General features: G+C 22.1%; 4 protein-coding genes across 4 annotated transcripts; all 4 read right to left on the reverse strand. All coding sequences in view use genetic code 6, as the record gives it.

The window, feature by feature from the left end:
- Positions 1-1,077: 1,077 nt before the first annotated feature.
- Positions 1,078-7,632, reverse strand: TTHERM_00701200 (hypothetical protein; the record flags this gene model as incomplete). The annotated part of the gene is made up of 4 exons (XM_971739.2): positions 1,078-2,382; positions 2,697-5,390; positions 5,524-5,767; positions 7,556-7,632. The coding sequence occupies 4 exons, from the start codon at positions 7,630-7,632 to the stop codon at positions 1,078-1,080; spliced, it is 4,320 nt and encodes a 1,439-aa protein (XP_976832.2).
- Positions 7,633-11,132: 3,500 nt separating this feature from the next.
- TTHERM_00701210 (transmembrane protein, putative) lies at positions 11,133-12,014 on the reverse strand (the record flags this gene model as incomplete). Its single annotated transcript, XM_971740.2, has 2 exons — positions 11,133-11,336; positions 11,433-12,014. The coding sequence occupies 2 exons, from the start codon at positions 12,012-12,014 to the stop codon at positions 11,133-11,135; spliced, it is 786 nt and encodes a 261-aa protein (XP_976833.2).
- An 820-nt stretch (positions 12,015-12,834) lies between these two features.
- TTHERM_00701220 (transmembrane protein, putative) lies at positions 12,835-13,407 on the reverse strand (the record flags this gene model as incomplete). Its single annotated transcript, XM_971741.1, has 1 exon — positions 12,835-13,407. One exon carries the CDS (start codon positions 13,405-13,407, stop codon positions 12,835-12,837), a length of 573 nt encoding a protein of 190 aa, XP_976834.1.
- A 1,869-nt stretch (positions 13,408-15,276) lies between these two features.
- On the reverse strand, positions 15,277-15,828 carry TTHERM_00701230 (hypothetical protein; the record flags this gene model as incomplete). The annotated part of the gene is made up of 1 exon (XM_971742.3): positions 15,277-15,828. The coding sequence occupies one exon, from the start codon at positions 15,826-15,828 to the stop codon at positions 15,277-15,279; it is 552 nt and encodes a 183-aa protein (XP_976835.3).
- Between the last annotated feature and the right edge of the window lie 1,338 nt (positions 15,829-17,166).

Genomic DNA, 17,166 nt, shown 5'->3' on the forward strand with positions numbered 1-17,166 from the left:
CTTAAAAAATGAAAGAAAATAAAATAAACCTATCTAAATGGAATCTATTTATAAAAATTAAAAAATTAAAAATATTATTAATTACATTAAAACAATAAATAACAGAATAGATATTTTATGTTTCATAATTTTTTATCATTTTTAAATATTATTTACTCTTATTGTATTTATATTATTTTTTATTGAAGATATAAAAATATTAATTTATGTTTGATACATTTTTATATATTTTTTAATACTCCATAGTTAGATAATAGCAGTACGCATATATTTATTTATTAATAGACATTTTTTTAAATTGTAGAAGAACTTAGTTAATAAATTAAGATTTCTTTGTTTATTTCGAAGATTTAATTAGAAAGAAAGTGTTTGTAAGGAATTTGATTATAAAATATAAAAGGAAAAACAAAAACAAAGAATTATTTTTTGTTTTGCTTTAAATTGAAATAATTTAAGGTTGAAAATATGTAATAAATTATACTTAAAGAACAGTTCTGTTGAAATTAAAATTTAAGTAGAAATTTCTTTTCATTTTATATTACTTGTCATTATTATTTTTATTTTCTTAAATTATTATTTTAAATTATTATTTGTTTATTGATTGATTTTCGTTTTCACAGTACTGCTTTTACTACCTGTTTACTTATAAACTCAGATTTATTTAGCTTTTTTTTATTTGTGTCTTATTAGCAACTTTAATTATTTAAATCAAAAAATATATTATCTAAACGCTTTTCTAAATTCTTTAACTTGAATTTGGTTTTTTTTTTTGTTGAGAATTAGGTATATTAATTTATTTTTTATCATTTTAATATGTATTTTATATGGCTTTATATGAATTTTATTTGTTTGCTTACTTGCTGCTTGATAGTATGAATATGAATGTCTTAATTAATTAAGTTTATATAAATGAGAATATTTTTAAATTTTGATGAGCAATTTTAGATGTGTTAAATTTCATTAAAAAGTGGTTTTAATTAGTTTTTTTATTACATTTTTAAGTTGATATGTTTATTTTTGTTTGTTTGATTTTAAATTAAGGATATTTTGATTTAATCATATTGAGTTTTGCTCAATTCAAGAATTCAAGGTGTGCTTAAGAATTTAGTCTTGTGTACTTTAAACATAATAAATTATTATTTCTTATGTTTTTACCTCTAATGTAGCGCATCTCATTCCTTGTGGGAATTATAATTTTTTATATTTACGGATACGAATAAAACTGTCGTAGCATAAAATAATCTTAGGCTCATCTTGCTCTTTTTACTCGTTTGATTATAATTCATCATGATTTTAATTGTACGGGTGGAAGACTTATATATCTAGCATTTACTTCTCTCCCTAACTCTTCATTTTAAAGTAGCTTTGACGACCCTTCAAAATATCAAAAATATATAGTAATCCAGAGTCGCTAGCTCCTATAACTTCTTGTTATGTTAACTAGTTTTTATGAAGTCTCATCTTAAAGATTTCTTAGCAATCTTCTGTAAAAGCCTCATAGATAATCTTGAAATCATTTAAAGGTGCTTGATTCTAAAAGAAAGTCTACAAGGATTGTTCATTAATTTCTAGTGAATATGCCCAAAAGTAATTTCCACTATTGCAACAAATGTACCACTATTTATTCTCTTCGCTTCCCCAACCTACTAAGTTATTAATAGTGTAGTTTTCTCCAAAGCAGTCTTCTTTTGGTCGAACATTTGAAATATTTGATATTAGTTTATTGTCCATAGTATAGACTTAAATGTGCATATCTCCCTTTTAGACAATTACAAAAAGATGTCCAAAATACACAAAAACATCAAAGTTTTAAACTTTTCTTTAGATTAACTAGTAGATCTCTTTCAATTACCATCTCCACATATATAGAGAGTCGTCTTCCAAGTGAATAAAAATTATAGATTCCTACTTGATTATTTAAAACTTCAATTCTTTTATTCTTTTATTAAAATGCTCCTAGCAAATCAATTTATCCTATTATTCGCCACCTGGCATATATTTAATTTGCAAAATGTTATCTTTAGAAAGAGCAAAGATAGTTGTTTCCAAAGGAATTTCTGGGAAATTGCTATTCTTCAACATCCTAAAACAAATCAATTTCATTTCGCTTTATTTTTCAACAGATTCTTTGCTTTCTGTCTAGCTATTCTATGCTAAATCATTATCTATGACATCTAAGTTCTCTATTTTTTATATTACTGGTTACTTTTATAATTTTGTTTCTTGATGTTGCTCCTTCTCTAGTTGTTAATCATACTAATCTCTTTCATCGCTTTGTTCTTCATTTTAATCCATTTCATTTTCCTATTAACTCTAAGAATTGCTATTTTAGTTGGCTTCGTTGTCATAACTATTTAAGTTTTCGATTTTTTAGTTTATTATCTATTATTTAAATAAATAAATTTATTAGTTAATAAGTAAATTCAAATTCATTTATTCAAAATTAAATTTATCAAATACTAAATTAATCTGACACAAATTTTTTTAAGAATTAATAAAAATTATTTTAGAGTTAAAGAGGGTCTATTAAATTTTATTAATTATTTATAATTTTTAAGCTTAAAACTTCAAATTTAAAACTTGATAAATAATAATTTAATTAATAAAATTATTAATCCTCCTTATAAAATAATATTTAAAAAGTTTAGTTTTAGGAAAAAAATTAAATTAAGTAATTTTAAAATTTATTTATTTACTTAGTTGTTAGAAGATGGTGTTGGAGGTACTGCTGATAAAATAGGTGAAACAGAAGTCATTGTAGTTACAGCAGTTGAAGATTGCTATGATTAGAGAAGAGGTAAAGATGTTATCCCTTATTAATTTAGCTAATGTTGATTAAACGTAATTTTATTATTACTAATATCATTAAGCCATTTTTTGATAGTTCCTTCAACAACTGAGTATTTTTTTGCTAAATCTTTAATTTAAACTCCTCGACTGCATTCTATGTATGCCATTAATTTTGTTTCATCTGAGTGATGTTTTTTTGGTGCCTTGGATTTATGTTATTGTTATTCTTGGTTTTCTTCAGGGGGTAAATAAGAGGCTGTAAGACTAACCATCACTTTACCGTTGCTATTATTGTTTTATGGATTTGAGCAATTGTTTGAATATTATGGTGAGGTATTTTGTAGGCGCTGAGAATTATCTAGTTATTATTAGGCTGATTGCTTAGATGTAGTATTTAAGCCTTGCTAGGATAAGTTTTATATTAGAGGTAAATTAGAATGTGATGAAGTTTTGGAGTTAAGTTCTATGGCTTCCTATTTTGTGTGAATTATATCAGAAGATAGTAATTTATTTTAATTTTCACTTATCATAGGTTCTCCTACTTAATTATTTGCCATCTATCCTTCATTTTAGGTAGGTAAACTATCCTCAGAAGAGAGCTGAGACTAAGCCATGCCTGTAGAGGAATTGTTTAGGTATTATTAACCTTATTTAGAATGAGAAGAGTAATTATTTAGTGAAAGCATTGAGTTTTATGTGGAATTGTAAACATTTGATTAGCTATTACTAACATTAGGTTTTTATTTAGGATTTGTTTGTATCTTTTTTGTAGGGCCTTAGTCAATACAACTATTAAAATCTTGCTTTTGGTAGGTATTTGGTTTATTCAAGCCTCCGTTTTATGGTATTTAATGGATTAAATAATTGTTAGCAGGACCAGGAGCAACTTTTAAGTGCTAATTATGCATAGGAATACTTGGTGGATATCTTACGTGAGGGTTGTGAATATAAAAACCTTAGGGGTGAGTTCCTCCCTAAGGAAAATTGAGATGGGGGTCAATAAATTAAGTTCCAATATATTAATAATTTTGAATTGGATGACCTTATGCTTGATGTTATGCTAAGGGTGGAGGACCTGGTAAGTGGATTTGTTATGGGGTATTTCCATTCATCTAATTAATTTACAATTGGCCTCCAGATTATTAGACTGTAGGTTATGTAGAAATCGCTTAGTTAGGTTATTGTAGTTAATTTAAAGTATTTTAATTAGAAGCAATATTAGAACCAATTACATTAAAAATAGGTACTGATTATTAAGTAGTTTATTAACCTAAATGCTAAGTAATTTCATCGATTGTAATTTAGTTCATGATTAAGATAAAGTTATAAAGCTTTTCATAATTTTTTTCGAATTGTTTGCTTATGATATCTTTTTAATTAACAGAACTTTCGGGTTTCTCCTAGTAGGATAAAGTTGAAGGATTTTCTTAAGTTGATGTAATTTAATAGTGCTTTCTAAAAATTTATCCAAAGAGTTTATAGTCCTTGTTATTGTAAGCTTCTGCTATTTTATAATTATGGTAAGCATTATCTATTAGTTCATGAATTGCTTCTTAAAATTTTATAAATGTCTTTTCATTTTTTTCAAGACTGTCTAAGCATGATTGATATGATTTTTGGGTGGAGCTAATTTAATTTGCAAAAGATTGTTCAAATAATTTATCGATATTCAATGCATAATGATCTTTCATGTGATCTTGGCAATCATCACAAATATTCTTTTCACAAACCATGCAACAGAGATTTTATTTGCAAAGATTTACATCTCCCATTCTATGATAAATTTGACCATTAGATGAGATGCTGTCTCTACTATTATTGTTATTGTTGCTGTTATTATTATTGTTGTTATTGTTATTATTACTGCTATTGTTGTTATTGTTATTATTACTGCTATTGTTGTTGCTATTGCTGCTATTGCTTGTGTTTCCTTTTGGTAATCCTCCATTCGTATTGCTATTGTGGTTGCTTCCATTCATATTACTTTATCCATTTGTTTAATTGCTATTACTATTAGTCTAATTACTACAATTTGCGTTATTGATAGAGCCATTTGTATTGCTATTAGTATTGTTGCTAGAACTGCCTAATTAATTTGAAATGTTTGCATTTCCGCTTGAAGTACCTACAAGATTACCATTCACATTTAACAAATTTTTATTCTATTATTATAAAGAAGAACTATTATTCTAAGTACTCTAAGCTTATTAGCCTTGCTATCCCTAGTTTTAAGAATTGTTTAAAGTTTATGAAGTAGAAGAACCAGTAGACGATGCTGAATTCTATGAGTTAACTCCTGCTAAGTTTTGCTATTAAGAGGGATTTTAACTAGACTATTACTGATTTAATATTTAGTGCTAAGAAGAAGAGAGAGACTGGGCAGCGCTGTTAGGATATGGTGGCTAGACTTGTTAAGCTTAAGATCCTGCTTGAGACGCAATCAATTAAACAGGATAATTATATTATCCGTTTCTTTGGATAGGCTGAAAAGTCCCAGAATAGAACTTGTTTTATGAATTTTTGTCGTACTATCCGAGTGGAAGAGCATTCTATGGAGGCTAATTGACCTATCCCATGATGAGGGCAGTGTGTGGTGCTTACTAGTTTAGGGTAAATTAAATAAAATTTTTGAAGATTGCTAGAAATAAGTTGGGTTAATATAAAAAAGATAATGAAGAAAAGAGATGGAGAAATATGGATAAAAGGAAAAAAACAAAAAAAGTAAGTAAATACAGATGAAGACTAGGATACTTGCTGCAGCTGTGTTGGGACTGATACTACCGCTACTGCTTATTGTTGCTGCTATTATTGCTGTTATAGTTATTGCTATGTAACTGCTTGCTAAGTATGGTGGATATGAGTTGTGGATGCTGTTGTTGGAGGATTTTAAAATGATGCTAAAATCTAATTATTTTATTTGGTCTATTGCGAATTAGCAAAGCTCATCGCTCCGTTGATACTTTAATTTTATGAGAAACTATATATTTATTAAAATTTTTCATAAACAATAATTCAAAATAATAGATTTGAGATTCGTTTCTCTGTTATCTATATAATTAATTAGATAATCAATCTATTAATCTGCGTTTGTGGTAGCAGTCTAAATCAAAAAAAAATAAAAAAATTTCAGAATGGATTATTAATTTATTTTATTTATTAACTTTGTTTGGTCACTTTCAATCAATCCCAAAAAATTCTCTTTGTTCAAAATCTTATTTTACTTAATTAGATGAAGGTTGTTTTTTTTTTCTTAGCTTAATTATTTTTTGCCTTGATCTTAATTAATTTTACACAAAAATTAACATTTAATGTGTTAAATTTCTCCCAAAAAAGTCACTCAAATTAAAAAAATTTATTCAGCAAAGAAAAAAATTTTAAGATATAATAATTTGTCTTAAAAATTGCTAGTAATAGTTAATTTGTTAGTTAATTGAGCTTTTACTGCAAGATTTTTTAAAATTAATTATTCTCTGATTTAAAATACAAAGAAATAAGAATAAGCATGCAATAATAAACAAATAAAGAAGGAAGGAATGAAATAAAAAGGGATGAGTTACATTGTACAAATCCACAGTAAAATTGTATCAATTTAAACAAGAAATATGAATATTTTTTCTAAGAGGGCAGTATGGATTATAATAAAAATATGTTTATACTTTAGTAATATTTTTTAGCTGCAATAATAGATAGATATGAGTTGCAGTATTACTTAATTATTTATTTATTTGCTAACAAATCTAGAAGCTTTTTTGATTTTAATTTACTACAAAAATTAATCCATTAATTTTTTGTGTATGTATTCTTTCTTTTTAAAAATTTATTTGTGTGTTTGATTTTTTTCTAGAGAATATTAATCTCGAATCTATTGATTTATTTACTTATCTGTTTATCTGAATAGCTATATCTACAAAATATTTTTAGCAAAAATATCTCGTTTTATATTTTTTTCTATTTTACATTTCTGGATTGCAAAAGTATTATTTGAAAAAGAAAATTTTTTGATAGAACTCTTCTAGATTGTATTATATTTATTATCTATCTGCGAAGACCTCATAGACGCAAAAATAAAAGAAATATAAAAAAATTTATTGATAGTATTATGTATGATCTAATTGGTAGATGGAAATATATATTAATTTAATCTTTTATTCAAATTTTTTTTTTTTTGATGTTTTAATCAGAATGATTGTAGAAAAAATTCAATGTATTTAATTTTCCTGTGTTTAGAAAATTTTAAAAATTTATACTAATAAATAAATCTAATCAAAAAATTTATAAATAAGAATAATAGAAAAATTTCTTTCTCATAAAACAAATTTATCAAATTAATAAAACTTGAAGCAATACTTTAATTACTACTTACTAACTAACTAAATAACTAGCTAAATGATAAAAATCTAAAAGCCAAAATACTCCTTTTATTGATTTATTTATTCATCCATACCTTCCTTCATTACTTACTTGATAAAAAGGAATTTAAAACATTGCAAGAAGTTAATTTAATTCTTCTATTTAACAATGATGCTGTTAAAGCTAAATAGTATACTCGACATTATGACCAATATAATTTATTTACTATCAAAACCAAAGGATTACATGTTAAAATAATAGATTCCATTCATATTATTCTCCATAATTGCATGCATATTTAAGGAGAGGAAAAAATAATGTGGCTTAGGAAAATAAGAAAAATTCTTCTAAAAATAAGTATTTTTTATTTATTCATTCATTTCTTGTATTGTTTATTATTATTTTTATTTATTACTTCTAGTCAGCTATATATGAAGTCCATCTTTAATGCCCGTTTTTAAATAGATCTTGCTGTTAAGGTGGCAGGCTCATTTCTATGTTTTTATAGGCACAGAGTTAGTTTGAAGATAAAACGGTTTTTTTACTTACTTTTTCAAATAAAGTCTTCTTTATCTTATTTCTTCAAGATGCCTTTTCTTTTTTTTAAATTATTTATAACTTCAAAGACTGCTTTGATGATATAATTAAAATATTTAGTTCGTTTATACAAAATTCACAAAAAAATTGTGTTTTGGATTATTAAAAATTTTTGTATCTCTCTGTTTACTTTGTAGCAAACAAAATATATTTTAGAATATTGTTTTCTGAGAAAAATCTATCTAAAATAAATACTTAGGCTTTATTTGTTCTTAGTGTTTTCCTTTTCGCAAAATAAATTTGTATTTATAATTATTACTAGACAGACAGATAAAATTGGCAGAAGGATAAAGTATGATATAAAAGAGAAAATAAATAAATACCCTTTCTTAAATAAGGAGAAATATTAATAAATAAACAAAAAGTTTTATCAATACTAAAATATGAATGAGCAAAAGAAAACAAGCTTCATGTGTAGTTTATTTATATAAAGAATTTATCAATCAATTAATCAAAAATAATACATTGATTTATACAAATTTCTAGATAAAAAAATTTATTAATGTGTAAGTGCATTAGCTGCAAAAAAAATTAGGGGAAAAAGCGAATTATTTTTTGATTTTTACAAAATTTATTAAGATTACACATTTAAAATTTTTTTTCTCTCTTTTACGTATTTATAATTACAATTATTTAAATTTTTATTGACGAAAAATTTTGTTCATAAAAAAATCAACCTAAGAATAAAACAAAATTAAATAAGAAGTAAAAGAAACAAATTAAGAAAAAAAAGAAAGCAAGAAAGAAAAAGAGAAAGCAAACTTCTTTGTGAATTAAATATTTAATTAATTTATCACCTTTAATTTTACTCAAAAAATATTAAATTTCTCACTAATCATTTATTTTGGAAAAATACTTATTTTTATTAGACTTATTTACAATTTTTAAGATGCAAAAAATCCATTAAATTTCTCAAATAAATAGCTTTATAAGCATTTTAAATTTTATAGTTTATGATAGACAAAAAGCATAAGTAAATATTCAATTTAGATCTAAAAAATTCAATCAATCTATTCTTTACAGTATTTTTTGTTTCTCTTTTCTATTAATATCTTGATAAGTATCTCTGTCTGTCTGACTGACTAACTGATCACTCTAAACATATTTTAATTTCAATTAAGCTCAAATTTAGTTTAATGGTAATAGCAATAGTTAGAACGTACAAAAATAAATTTAATCTTATACTTTTAATTCTTGTCCTTCAAACCTCCAAATACATACACCTTAAATATTTGCTTTTTTATGGTTATTCAGTAACAGTGAAAATTTTTAAACTTGTTGATTTTGTAATAAAACGAGTTTACTAGTTTAAAAAAAGTATTATGTGCTTGCAAAAAATAAAAATAAGATTAATTTTCAAAATTCCATGTTTGAATTGAGCAGCTAAAAGTAAAAATAGAATAAGAAATACTGATATTATCTAATTATTTTATATAATTATTTAATAGGGCTCATTAATTAAATAAATATACTTTCAAAATAAAATAGAGAGTATCTATCAAAGAAGATATAAAAATCTTTGAAATAGATAATACTAACTAAAATTTCATTTGAAGCTATAAGAAATTTTCTTACTCTTTCAAAATTACTACATTTTTTAAATCCAATAAAAGAAAATAGCATAATCAATCCATAAAATTATTTTTTAGATTTTAATTAATTAAAAAAGTAATATTAATCATATCAATGAAAATGTATTTTTTTTCTATTATTTGAAATTAAATAAAAGAATTTAAATTTTATAAGTATCTTAGCATTTTAAATTGTCACAACGAAGCTGCAAAAATTTTTATTTTACTCATTAATTTTGCTAATATTACTTGGTTTTAACTATAATAATAAACTTAAATTGTATTGAAAAACTACTTCAAAAATATGAGTTTATTGGATAAATATAAAAATTTAAATTTAATTTATAAATGAATAAACAATAACAAATAACTCAAAATTTCTATTAATTCTTCATCTTGTTTTCGGTTTATAAGATAGATTAAAAAACCTCAAAAATACTTAAAGGATATGAATTTTGCTTTATATCTTGATATATAATATCCTACTTTTAAGGAATGTGTTATTTTAAAGAAAATAATAAACAACTATATCTTATCTCAAGAATACTTTTATGAACTAAAAAGTGTAATTAAGAAAAAACTTATAATTTCTTTCCTCTTTATTGAATAAGTAAGTTTAAAGCATTTAAAATCCTTCATATAAAATAAAAGTGATACTAATAATTAGATGTTTGTTTTTTATTTCTATGCTCTCGCTTAAATTTTATCTAATACATTTTCTGATAAAAAATTTTTCCTAAATAACTAAGCAAACCTTTGCTTGCTAAATTAATACATATAGTGTACTTACTAATAGAGAAACTGATGAGCCTAATGTCAAATTGTTACCCTTTTAAAGAACCTAAATATTTTACTTTGCTTAATAAACCTTTTATCTTAAAACTTAAACTTATTTTTAATGATTTATATTATTGATTCAACTTATACTAAATAAATTTAATTTACTATTTATAATTAATAAGTTAATGTGTGAATTGAATTTGATCGTTGATCAATCAATTTTCTTTTTCTTTAAGTGTATTATTTATTAGATATAAAAAAAGAGTATTTTATTAAACTAAATATATGGAAGGATTGAAGAATTAATAATAGATAAATTGTTCATACTTATTTGTGGCATATATTTGTTTTTAAATAAATAAGTAAATATTTAAATTTATTTATTATTCCTAATTTTTCTTCAATTTAATTTACATTTGATAAACAGGCTAAAAAATTTTATTAATCAATTTTATCATTCATAATTATTTTGTTTTATTTATTAATTTAACTCTAAATTTTTTATTCATTTTAATAAAAATCTAGACATTCACTATTTCAGTTATTTAAGCAATTAAAACTTTATTAGAAAGAGATTGACTAAAAATATAGACATATAAATAGGCTAATAAATGAATTATTAAAATAAAAATAATTTTTAAGCAAGCTAATAAGGAAGATTCCTCAATATTTAATATATGTCGACAATATTAATTTAAAATATGTAAATAGATTTATAGAATCTTATATAAAAATAAATAAATAAGCAAATATTAGATTTATTTTAAATTCAATTTTACACCAAAAATACACTGCAATCTTCAATATAAAATCTGAATTTTTTTTTTGCAAAATCTTTACTTTCGAGTATATAAAATTAAGCTTAATTTTTATAAATAGCTATCACTAAAAAGTTAATATAAGTGAGTGATCAAGGTAATCAATCAAAATAATATGATTCTTTTAGAAATCAATATAATCAAAACATTTGAATAATAAAGAGGCTCTCTTAATATGAAAGAGATTATTTAGAATAGATAATAATTAATAATTATTTGTTTTATTTCAATACTAAGGAAAGTTATATTTAAGATTATTTTTGTTAATATCTTTTTTCATCTTTTTAAATATTTGTTTGTGTTTTTTTTTGTATGTCAATATCATTATATAGCAAATGATCAAGTATGCTGAATAGATTAGCTTTGTAATAATTAGTACATTAAAGAAAACATAAAAGCTTGTAAATTGTATCAAGGCTATATCATCAAGCTATTTTTAGATAAATAAATAAACAGTAAAATAATTTTTAATCATTAAAACATTTTTAAAAACTAAATTACAAATAAATAAATAATTTAATTTTACTTAGTATTATTACACTTAAGGATAATTTTAATACTCTGTCAGTATATCAAGTATTCTTTATTTTAGATTTTATTTAGAAGGATTTTAGTAACAAAGACTTTCGCTTTCTCTGTAATTATTTTTAATCCAAGAACCACCATAATATTAGTGGCATACTTCATATTAGCATATGATACTTTCAATACCTTATACAAAAAAGAGGATGATTATAACAGCTCCTGCAAGATAGAAAATGCTATACATTAAGTATGATAATCCAATTAATTTTGAAGGGAATCTTTTATTTATTAAAAGATAAATTTGAGGCCCACATGCCAAAACAAAATAAATGATTAAAATGATATAATCAAGATTAAGACATCTATTATAGATTTGGCAAGCGCACAAAGCAAGTCCAAAAATATTAATAATAATCATAATTATATTGACTATATGCTTAGGGCCATTTAAAACTCTGTTAATTTTTGCTCTTATGATGTCTTCGTCTTAATTTTCATTGTAAATTGGATTCTTTTTCTTCTTCTACTTCAAGTCCGACAACTCAGCTAACTTTCTATGAATAAAATCTTTATGCTAATCCATAAATTATATTTTTCAAATTGCTGCTTTAATAAATTAGTTTGTATTCAAAGAAGATAGATATTATTTATCAACATTCAATAATAATACCAAAAATATTAATTTTTTGGTTAAATTAATTTTATATTAATTTTTTATGTAATAGGTTCAATGTATTAAAATTTCTTTTTGAAGTTTTCTATAAAAATGAAATAAAACAACATACATTTTTACAATCAAATAAACATAAATTTAGCAAATTTTTATTTTTCTCTAGTGCTGTGTTTGTGTGCGAAATTGAGATAATAAATTCTTTTATAGATAATATTAAAAATATTCAGGTATTACTAAATAAAATTTAAAGTAATAAATAATGGTTTTCTTATACTTTTTGAAAATTAATAGCTTTGTATTTGATAATTATATTTAGATTTCTTACGTGCTTATTATTTTTTTAAAATTGAATTTGGCTAAAACTTTTCATCAAAAAATCAATTATAAATAGTTCTATTTTTAGATTTACTAAATATAGGTATATATTATGGACTGGTGTTCAAATTTAATATACAAATTGACTAAGCAAATAAATAAACAAAGAAAAGTTATTATAGGTAACTAAATTAGTTAGTTAGTTATAGAGTTACTTAATTCAATTTGAAATATGAATAAAATTTACTAGAAGTAACATAACTGAATTAATTAAAGGTGATATTGATAGTATTTTATGATGCATAATTAGTAATAATTTATTGGTTTAACATATTTATAAATATATCAATGAATTATGTATGAATGTGAGTGAGTATATATTCTTATTAATATAAATTCATTAAAGATATTTATTTCATATAGCCATTTGAATAGCTAATAAAAATAAAACAAAATAGGAACATATGATATCAGAAAAGGACTAACTTTGTTATTCCTCAATAGGTAAATCAGTATTTTTAAGCATAAAATCTTAGAAAACATTGCTTGCCCTAGGCTAAGAATGTAAATGAAGGCTAAATTGGTAGTCATACTTGGTTTATCCTTAGATTTCTTGACTTCTAGAACCAGTATAAAACAAAAAAGATGTTAGCTGATCATAATCAGTTCTTATATAAAATTTGTTCATAATAATCTAGTTAAGGTTATCACTTATAGGTAAAAATACTAACTCGTTTGGACAATTTTAACCAATTTAATTTCCCTTCAAGGTAAAACTCTTTATTGATTAATCATCATATTTAGTAGTTAGAGTAGCTTATCCTTGAAAACAGCAAGCTCTTGGGTAATTTTTAATACAGTTATTGTAACCAAGAGGTATTAAAGCAACATTCTATAGGTCAGCTCCATTGAGGATTGGATAGGCGTTAAATGGGATGGCTATATAGAGTATATATATAAAGGATAAGATAAAAGAGAGAGTTTTCATAATTTTTTATTTATTTATATGATTCAAGCTTACTTATTTATATTGAAATATCTAGTTTTTTATCAATTATATTGTTTGATTTTGTTTAGTTTTTAATTGCTTATTAAAGTCAACTCTTTTAGCTGGAATTAAGCTAGATATATATAGAATATTATTTCTAAATATTTGTTTGCCTAATTTACCTAGATTTTATTTATTTCATAAAATACTTCATTTGCTAAATTTAAACTCTATTTCTTTAAATATTTCATAATTTTTTTATTTAATTTTTCTGGATCTTCATATCCTATTACATCTATGCAAACAAATATACTCTTATGCATACACAAACATATTCAATAATAAATAAATAGCATTTTCTATTTTTTATATGTTTAGTTCTATTATTTCTTATTAATTGTAAATGCTTTGTACATGTAAAAAAAGTCTTCAAATTGATATTTTTTAAAAAAAAAACTGCTATTTTAATTTATTGCGCATTTTAAACAAATATATTTAGTTATTATTAACTCATTATTCTAGTGCCATGACTAACAAATAAACTAACTAAATAATTTAATTCAAGTATATATTCAAGCTTATAATTTAATTTAAATATGTTATATCCTTGCTTAAAATTTTAAAATATATATCCCATATATAAACGAATTGTAAATCTTTTATATTTTTTATTGCTTAAAAAAGTAAAATAATTATTTAAAAAAATGAAATTAATCAGTAAATTTTGTAAAAATTCATTTTAAAATAACTAGAATAAATTAGATTAAAATATTTATTTAAATTTATTATTATTTAAAAATTAAACACTTTAATTACTTTAGACTTTATTTTTTGCCCAACATTTTAAATATGAGAAATATTTTAAATTATAAAAATATTTTGGTATAATAATTTATAAGAAGTAATTAAAAATTTATTTATTCATTTTATTCACAATTTAAAAAATATATTTTATGGTAAACAAAATGTTTGTTTATTATTTTAGATTGAATTTATTTTTCATTCATAATTTTAGAATATAAAATACTAAGTAATTAAATAAATCAATAAATTAATAAAGTAATTTTTGAGTAGAGTTAAGATTTGAATACAATTTTCAACCAATCTATAAAAAGGTTTTCAAATTCAAATTTTTAAAAATCACTATTAAAAAAAGGATGGTTAGTAGATAGATAGATGAATAGCGATTAATCAAACAAATATATTTTAAAATAAATATAAATATCTATTATTTACTTTTTTATTAGAGAATTAAATATTTATCAAATTAATTTCTATTATTTTAATTTTTAAAAATAAATTAGATTTATAATAATATATTCAATTTATCTTGTTAAGTAAATTTAATTAAGGTTTTAAATATTTTGTAAAATTTCAAAATGATTTGAGTTCTTGGTCGATTAAATCATATAATGCTTTACTTCAATCACTTATCTTTGATTTTATTAATCAGTATTAAAATTTTATTCTTTCATTTGGAACATTTATTTCTTCTTTCAAAAACACATAATTTTTTTTGTTACAACCAAAATCAGACAATTGAGAAAACAAAATTTAACTTTTGAAAATAAATAATTCATGCTAAAAATTATTAATTAATTTATAAAATTAAAAAAAAAATGCAGGATATCCCCTTCAAGCAAACTATTTTTTATTTTTTGTTGTTGGATGTATATTTGATTTTATGTATTTTCTTTTATTTTTTGTTTTTTATTTTAGTTTTTTGCTTCTATGTTATTGCTTATTTTTATGTGCTTTGCTTAGTTTTATGTGTGTGTGTGTTTTGTGTGCTTCTAGTTTTTTATTTATTTATTCATTTATTTATTTGTTTTTTAATTAATTCATTTTTTATTTTTATGATTTTTATTTTCAAAATTATTTATTTAAATTAAAATTTGGAGGGCTTTTAAAATTAACTAAAAATTAATGGAGGGCTTTTGTTAAAATCATCGGAGGGCTTATCTAAAGTTTAAAAAATACTTTTTATATATTTAAAATTAAAATTATTTATTTGGAGAGAGAATCGCAGTAGGATTATAGTGACATAGTACCAGCACTAAATTTTAATGCGGTAAGTAATAATTTTTCTTTATCTCTTACAGTCATTCGTAGTTTCTTTTCTTATACTATACCGCCAAGACTATGAACGGGCTTCATAATCCTTTAAGTATAGCATTTACTAAGAAGTACTTCAAACAATAAGAGGTTTGTTTTTTTCCCATCCTCTGCTTAATGATTTAGTTTAATTTTTAAGCGTTTTTAAAATGGACAAAATAATCTTCCTAGGAATTGGATCTTTCTAATGACTTTTTCTTCTATAAGAGCACTTTTCACTTTAAAAAACTTGGTAGTATTGGACGTGGATTAAAAGAGATTAGGCGCCTAAACCACTTCTTTATTCTCTATCAAGGACCTAATCATTTGCTCTCATAGAAGATTTTTCATCAATTATACTTCTTCCATCCAGACGAAGATATCTCATTTCCCTTTTGATGCTTATTTTTTCAGCTAAGCTGATTTTTTTTTTAATTAAAATTGTTATATGAAAAGTTCTTTTCTAAAAGAAAAATCAATAAATCAATTTGTTAATTATTTTCTTTGTTTTTCCCTAACTTCTTATTTGCAAATTGAAATAGATTGATTAAATGGGGAATATCAATTAAATTTCAAACTAAAATAAAAATTCAAATTATTTATTTAATCATAAGAATTAAAGCATTTATTTGTCAGAGGTATTTATTTTCATTATGAATCTTAAATTAAGATTGAGTTAATATCATCTTAATATTTATAAAATAAAAAAGTATTCATTTTATTTCTTTAAGATCAGCCTAATCGAATAATTTAATATATGCTTAGAATGAATTCATTAATCAAAAAAATATTAATCAATATTTTAAGTTTAATTCGTTATGTTTATGAGAAAATAAATAAATTAGATAAAAAATTAATAATTTAATTCATCAATTTATATGAATAAAAGTAAATTAGAAAGAAAATAATTATTTTTTAAAAACTCTAAAATGGTTATCTTTCTTAAATCAAATGATAAATAAAAAAATAATCAATTTAAATTTATAATATATGAATAATTAATTAATATTTTAAATACATGATAATAAATTTTATTCAGGAATTAGTTTATATTAATTTATTATATTTTTAGGTTTAATGTATTATGTTAGCAAAAGATAAATACATTTATCATAGATTTTTCAATTTAATAACTTATTTAAGCATTTAAGGCATATTTGCAATTTTATGATAGTTAGCTTATTGATGAAAATTAAAATTTTTTTCTGCAAAATATTTGATGATATTTTATAAAAATATTATTTGTTTAAATTATATTAGAAATTTTTATATTTAGCTGAATTATTTTTTAGATGAACAAAATAGAGTTGTTTAGTCAAAAACATACATATTAAATAAATAATAGTTTTGCTATAAATAATTCTTTTATCTCTTGTTAAATTTTGCAAGAAATTAATTAATTAAATATATTTTTTTAGTATTGTTAAGGAACAATTGAATAAATATAGAGTTTTGAAATTATTTTTTATTTTAATTGCTAAAAAATGCTTGTACGAGTGATTTTTATATAGAAGATGAATTAAGATTATGCAGAAATGGCTTAAATTTTTATTTTTTAAATTAATTTATTTGCAATTGTTTTTTTGGTTATTTTTATTAATTTCATTTAAATGCTATTTTAGCTTGTAAAGAGTAAGTGTTGTTTTTGAGTTTTGAAGTTGCTTT

The sequence above is a fragment of the Tetrahymena thermophila genome (assembly GCF_000189635.1).
Source record: "Tetrahymena thermophila SB210 genomic scaffold scf_8254820, whole genome shotgun sequence".
Taxonomy (NCBI): Eukaryota; Ciliophora; class Oligohymenophorea; order Hymenostomatida; family Tetrahymenidae; genus Tetrahymena; species Tetrahymena thermophila.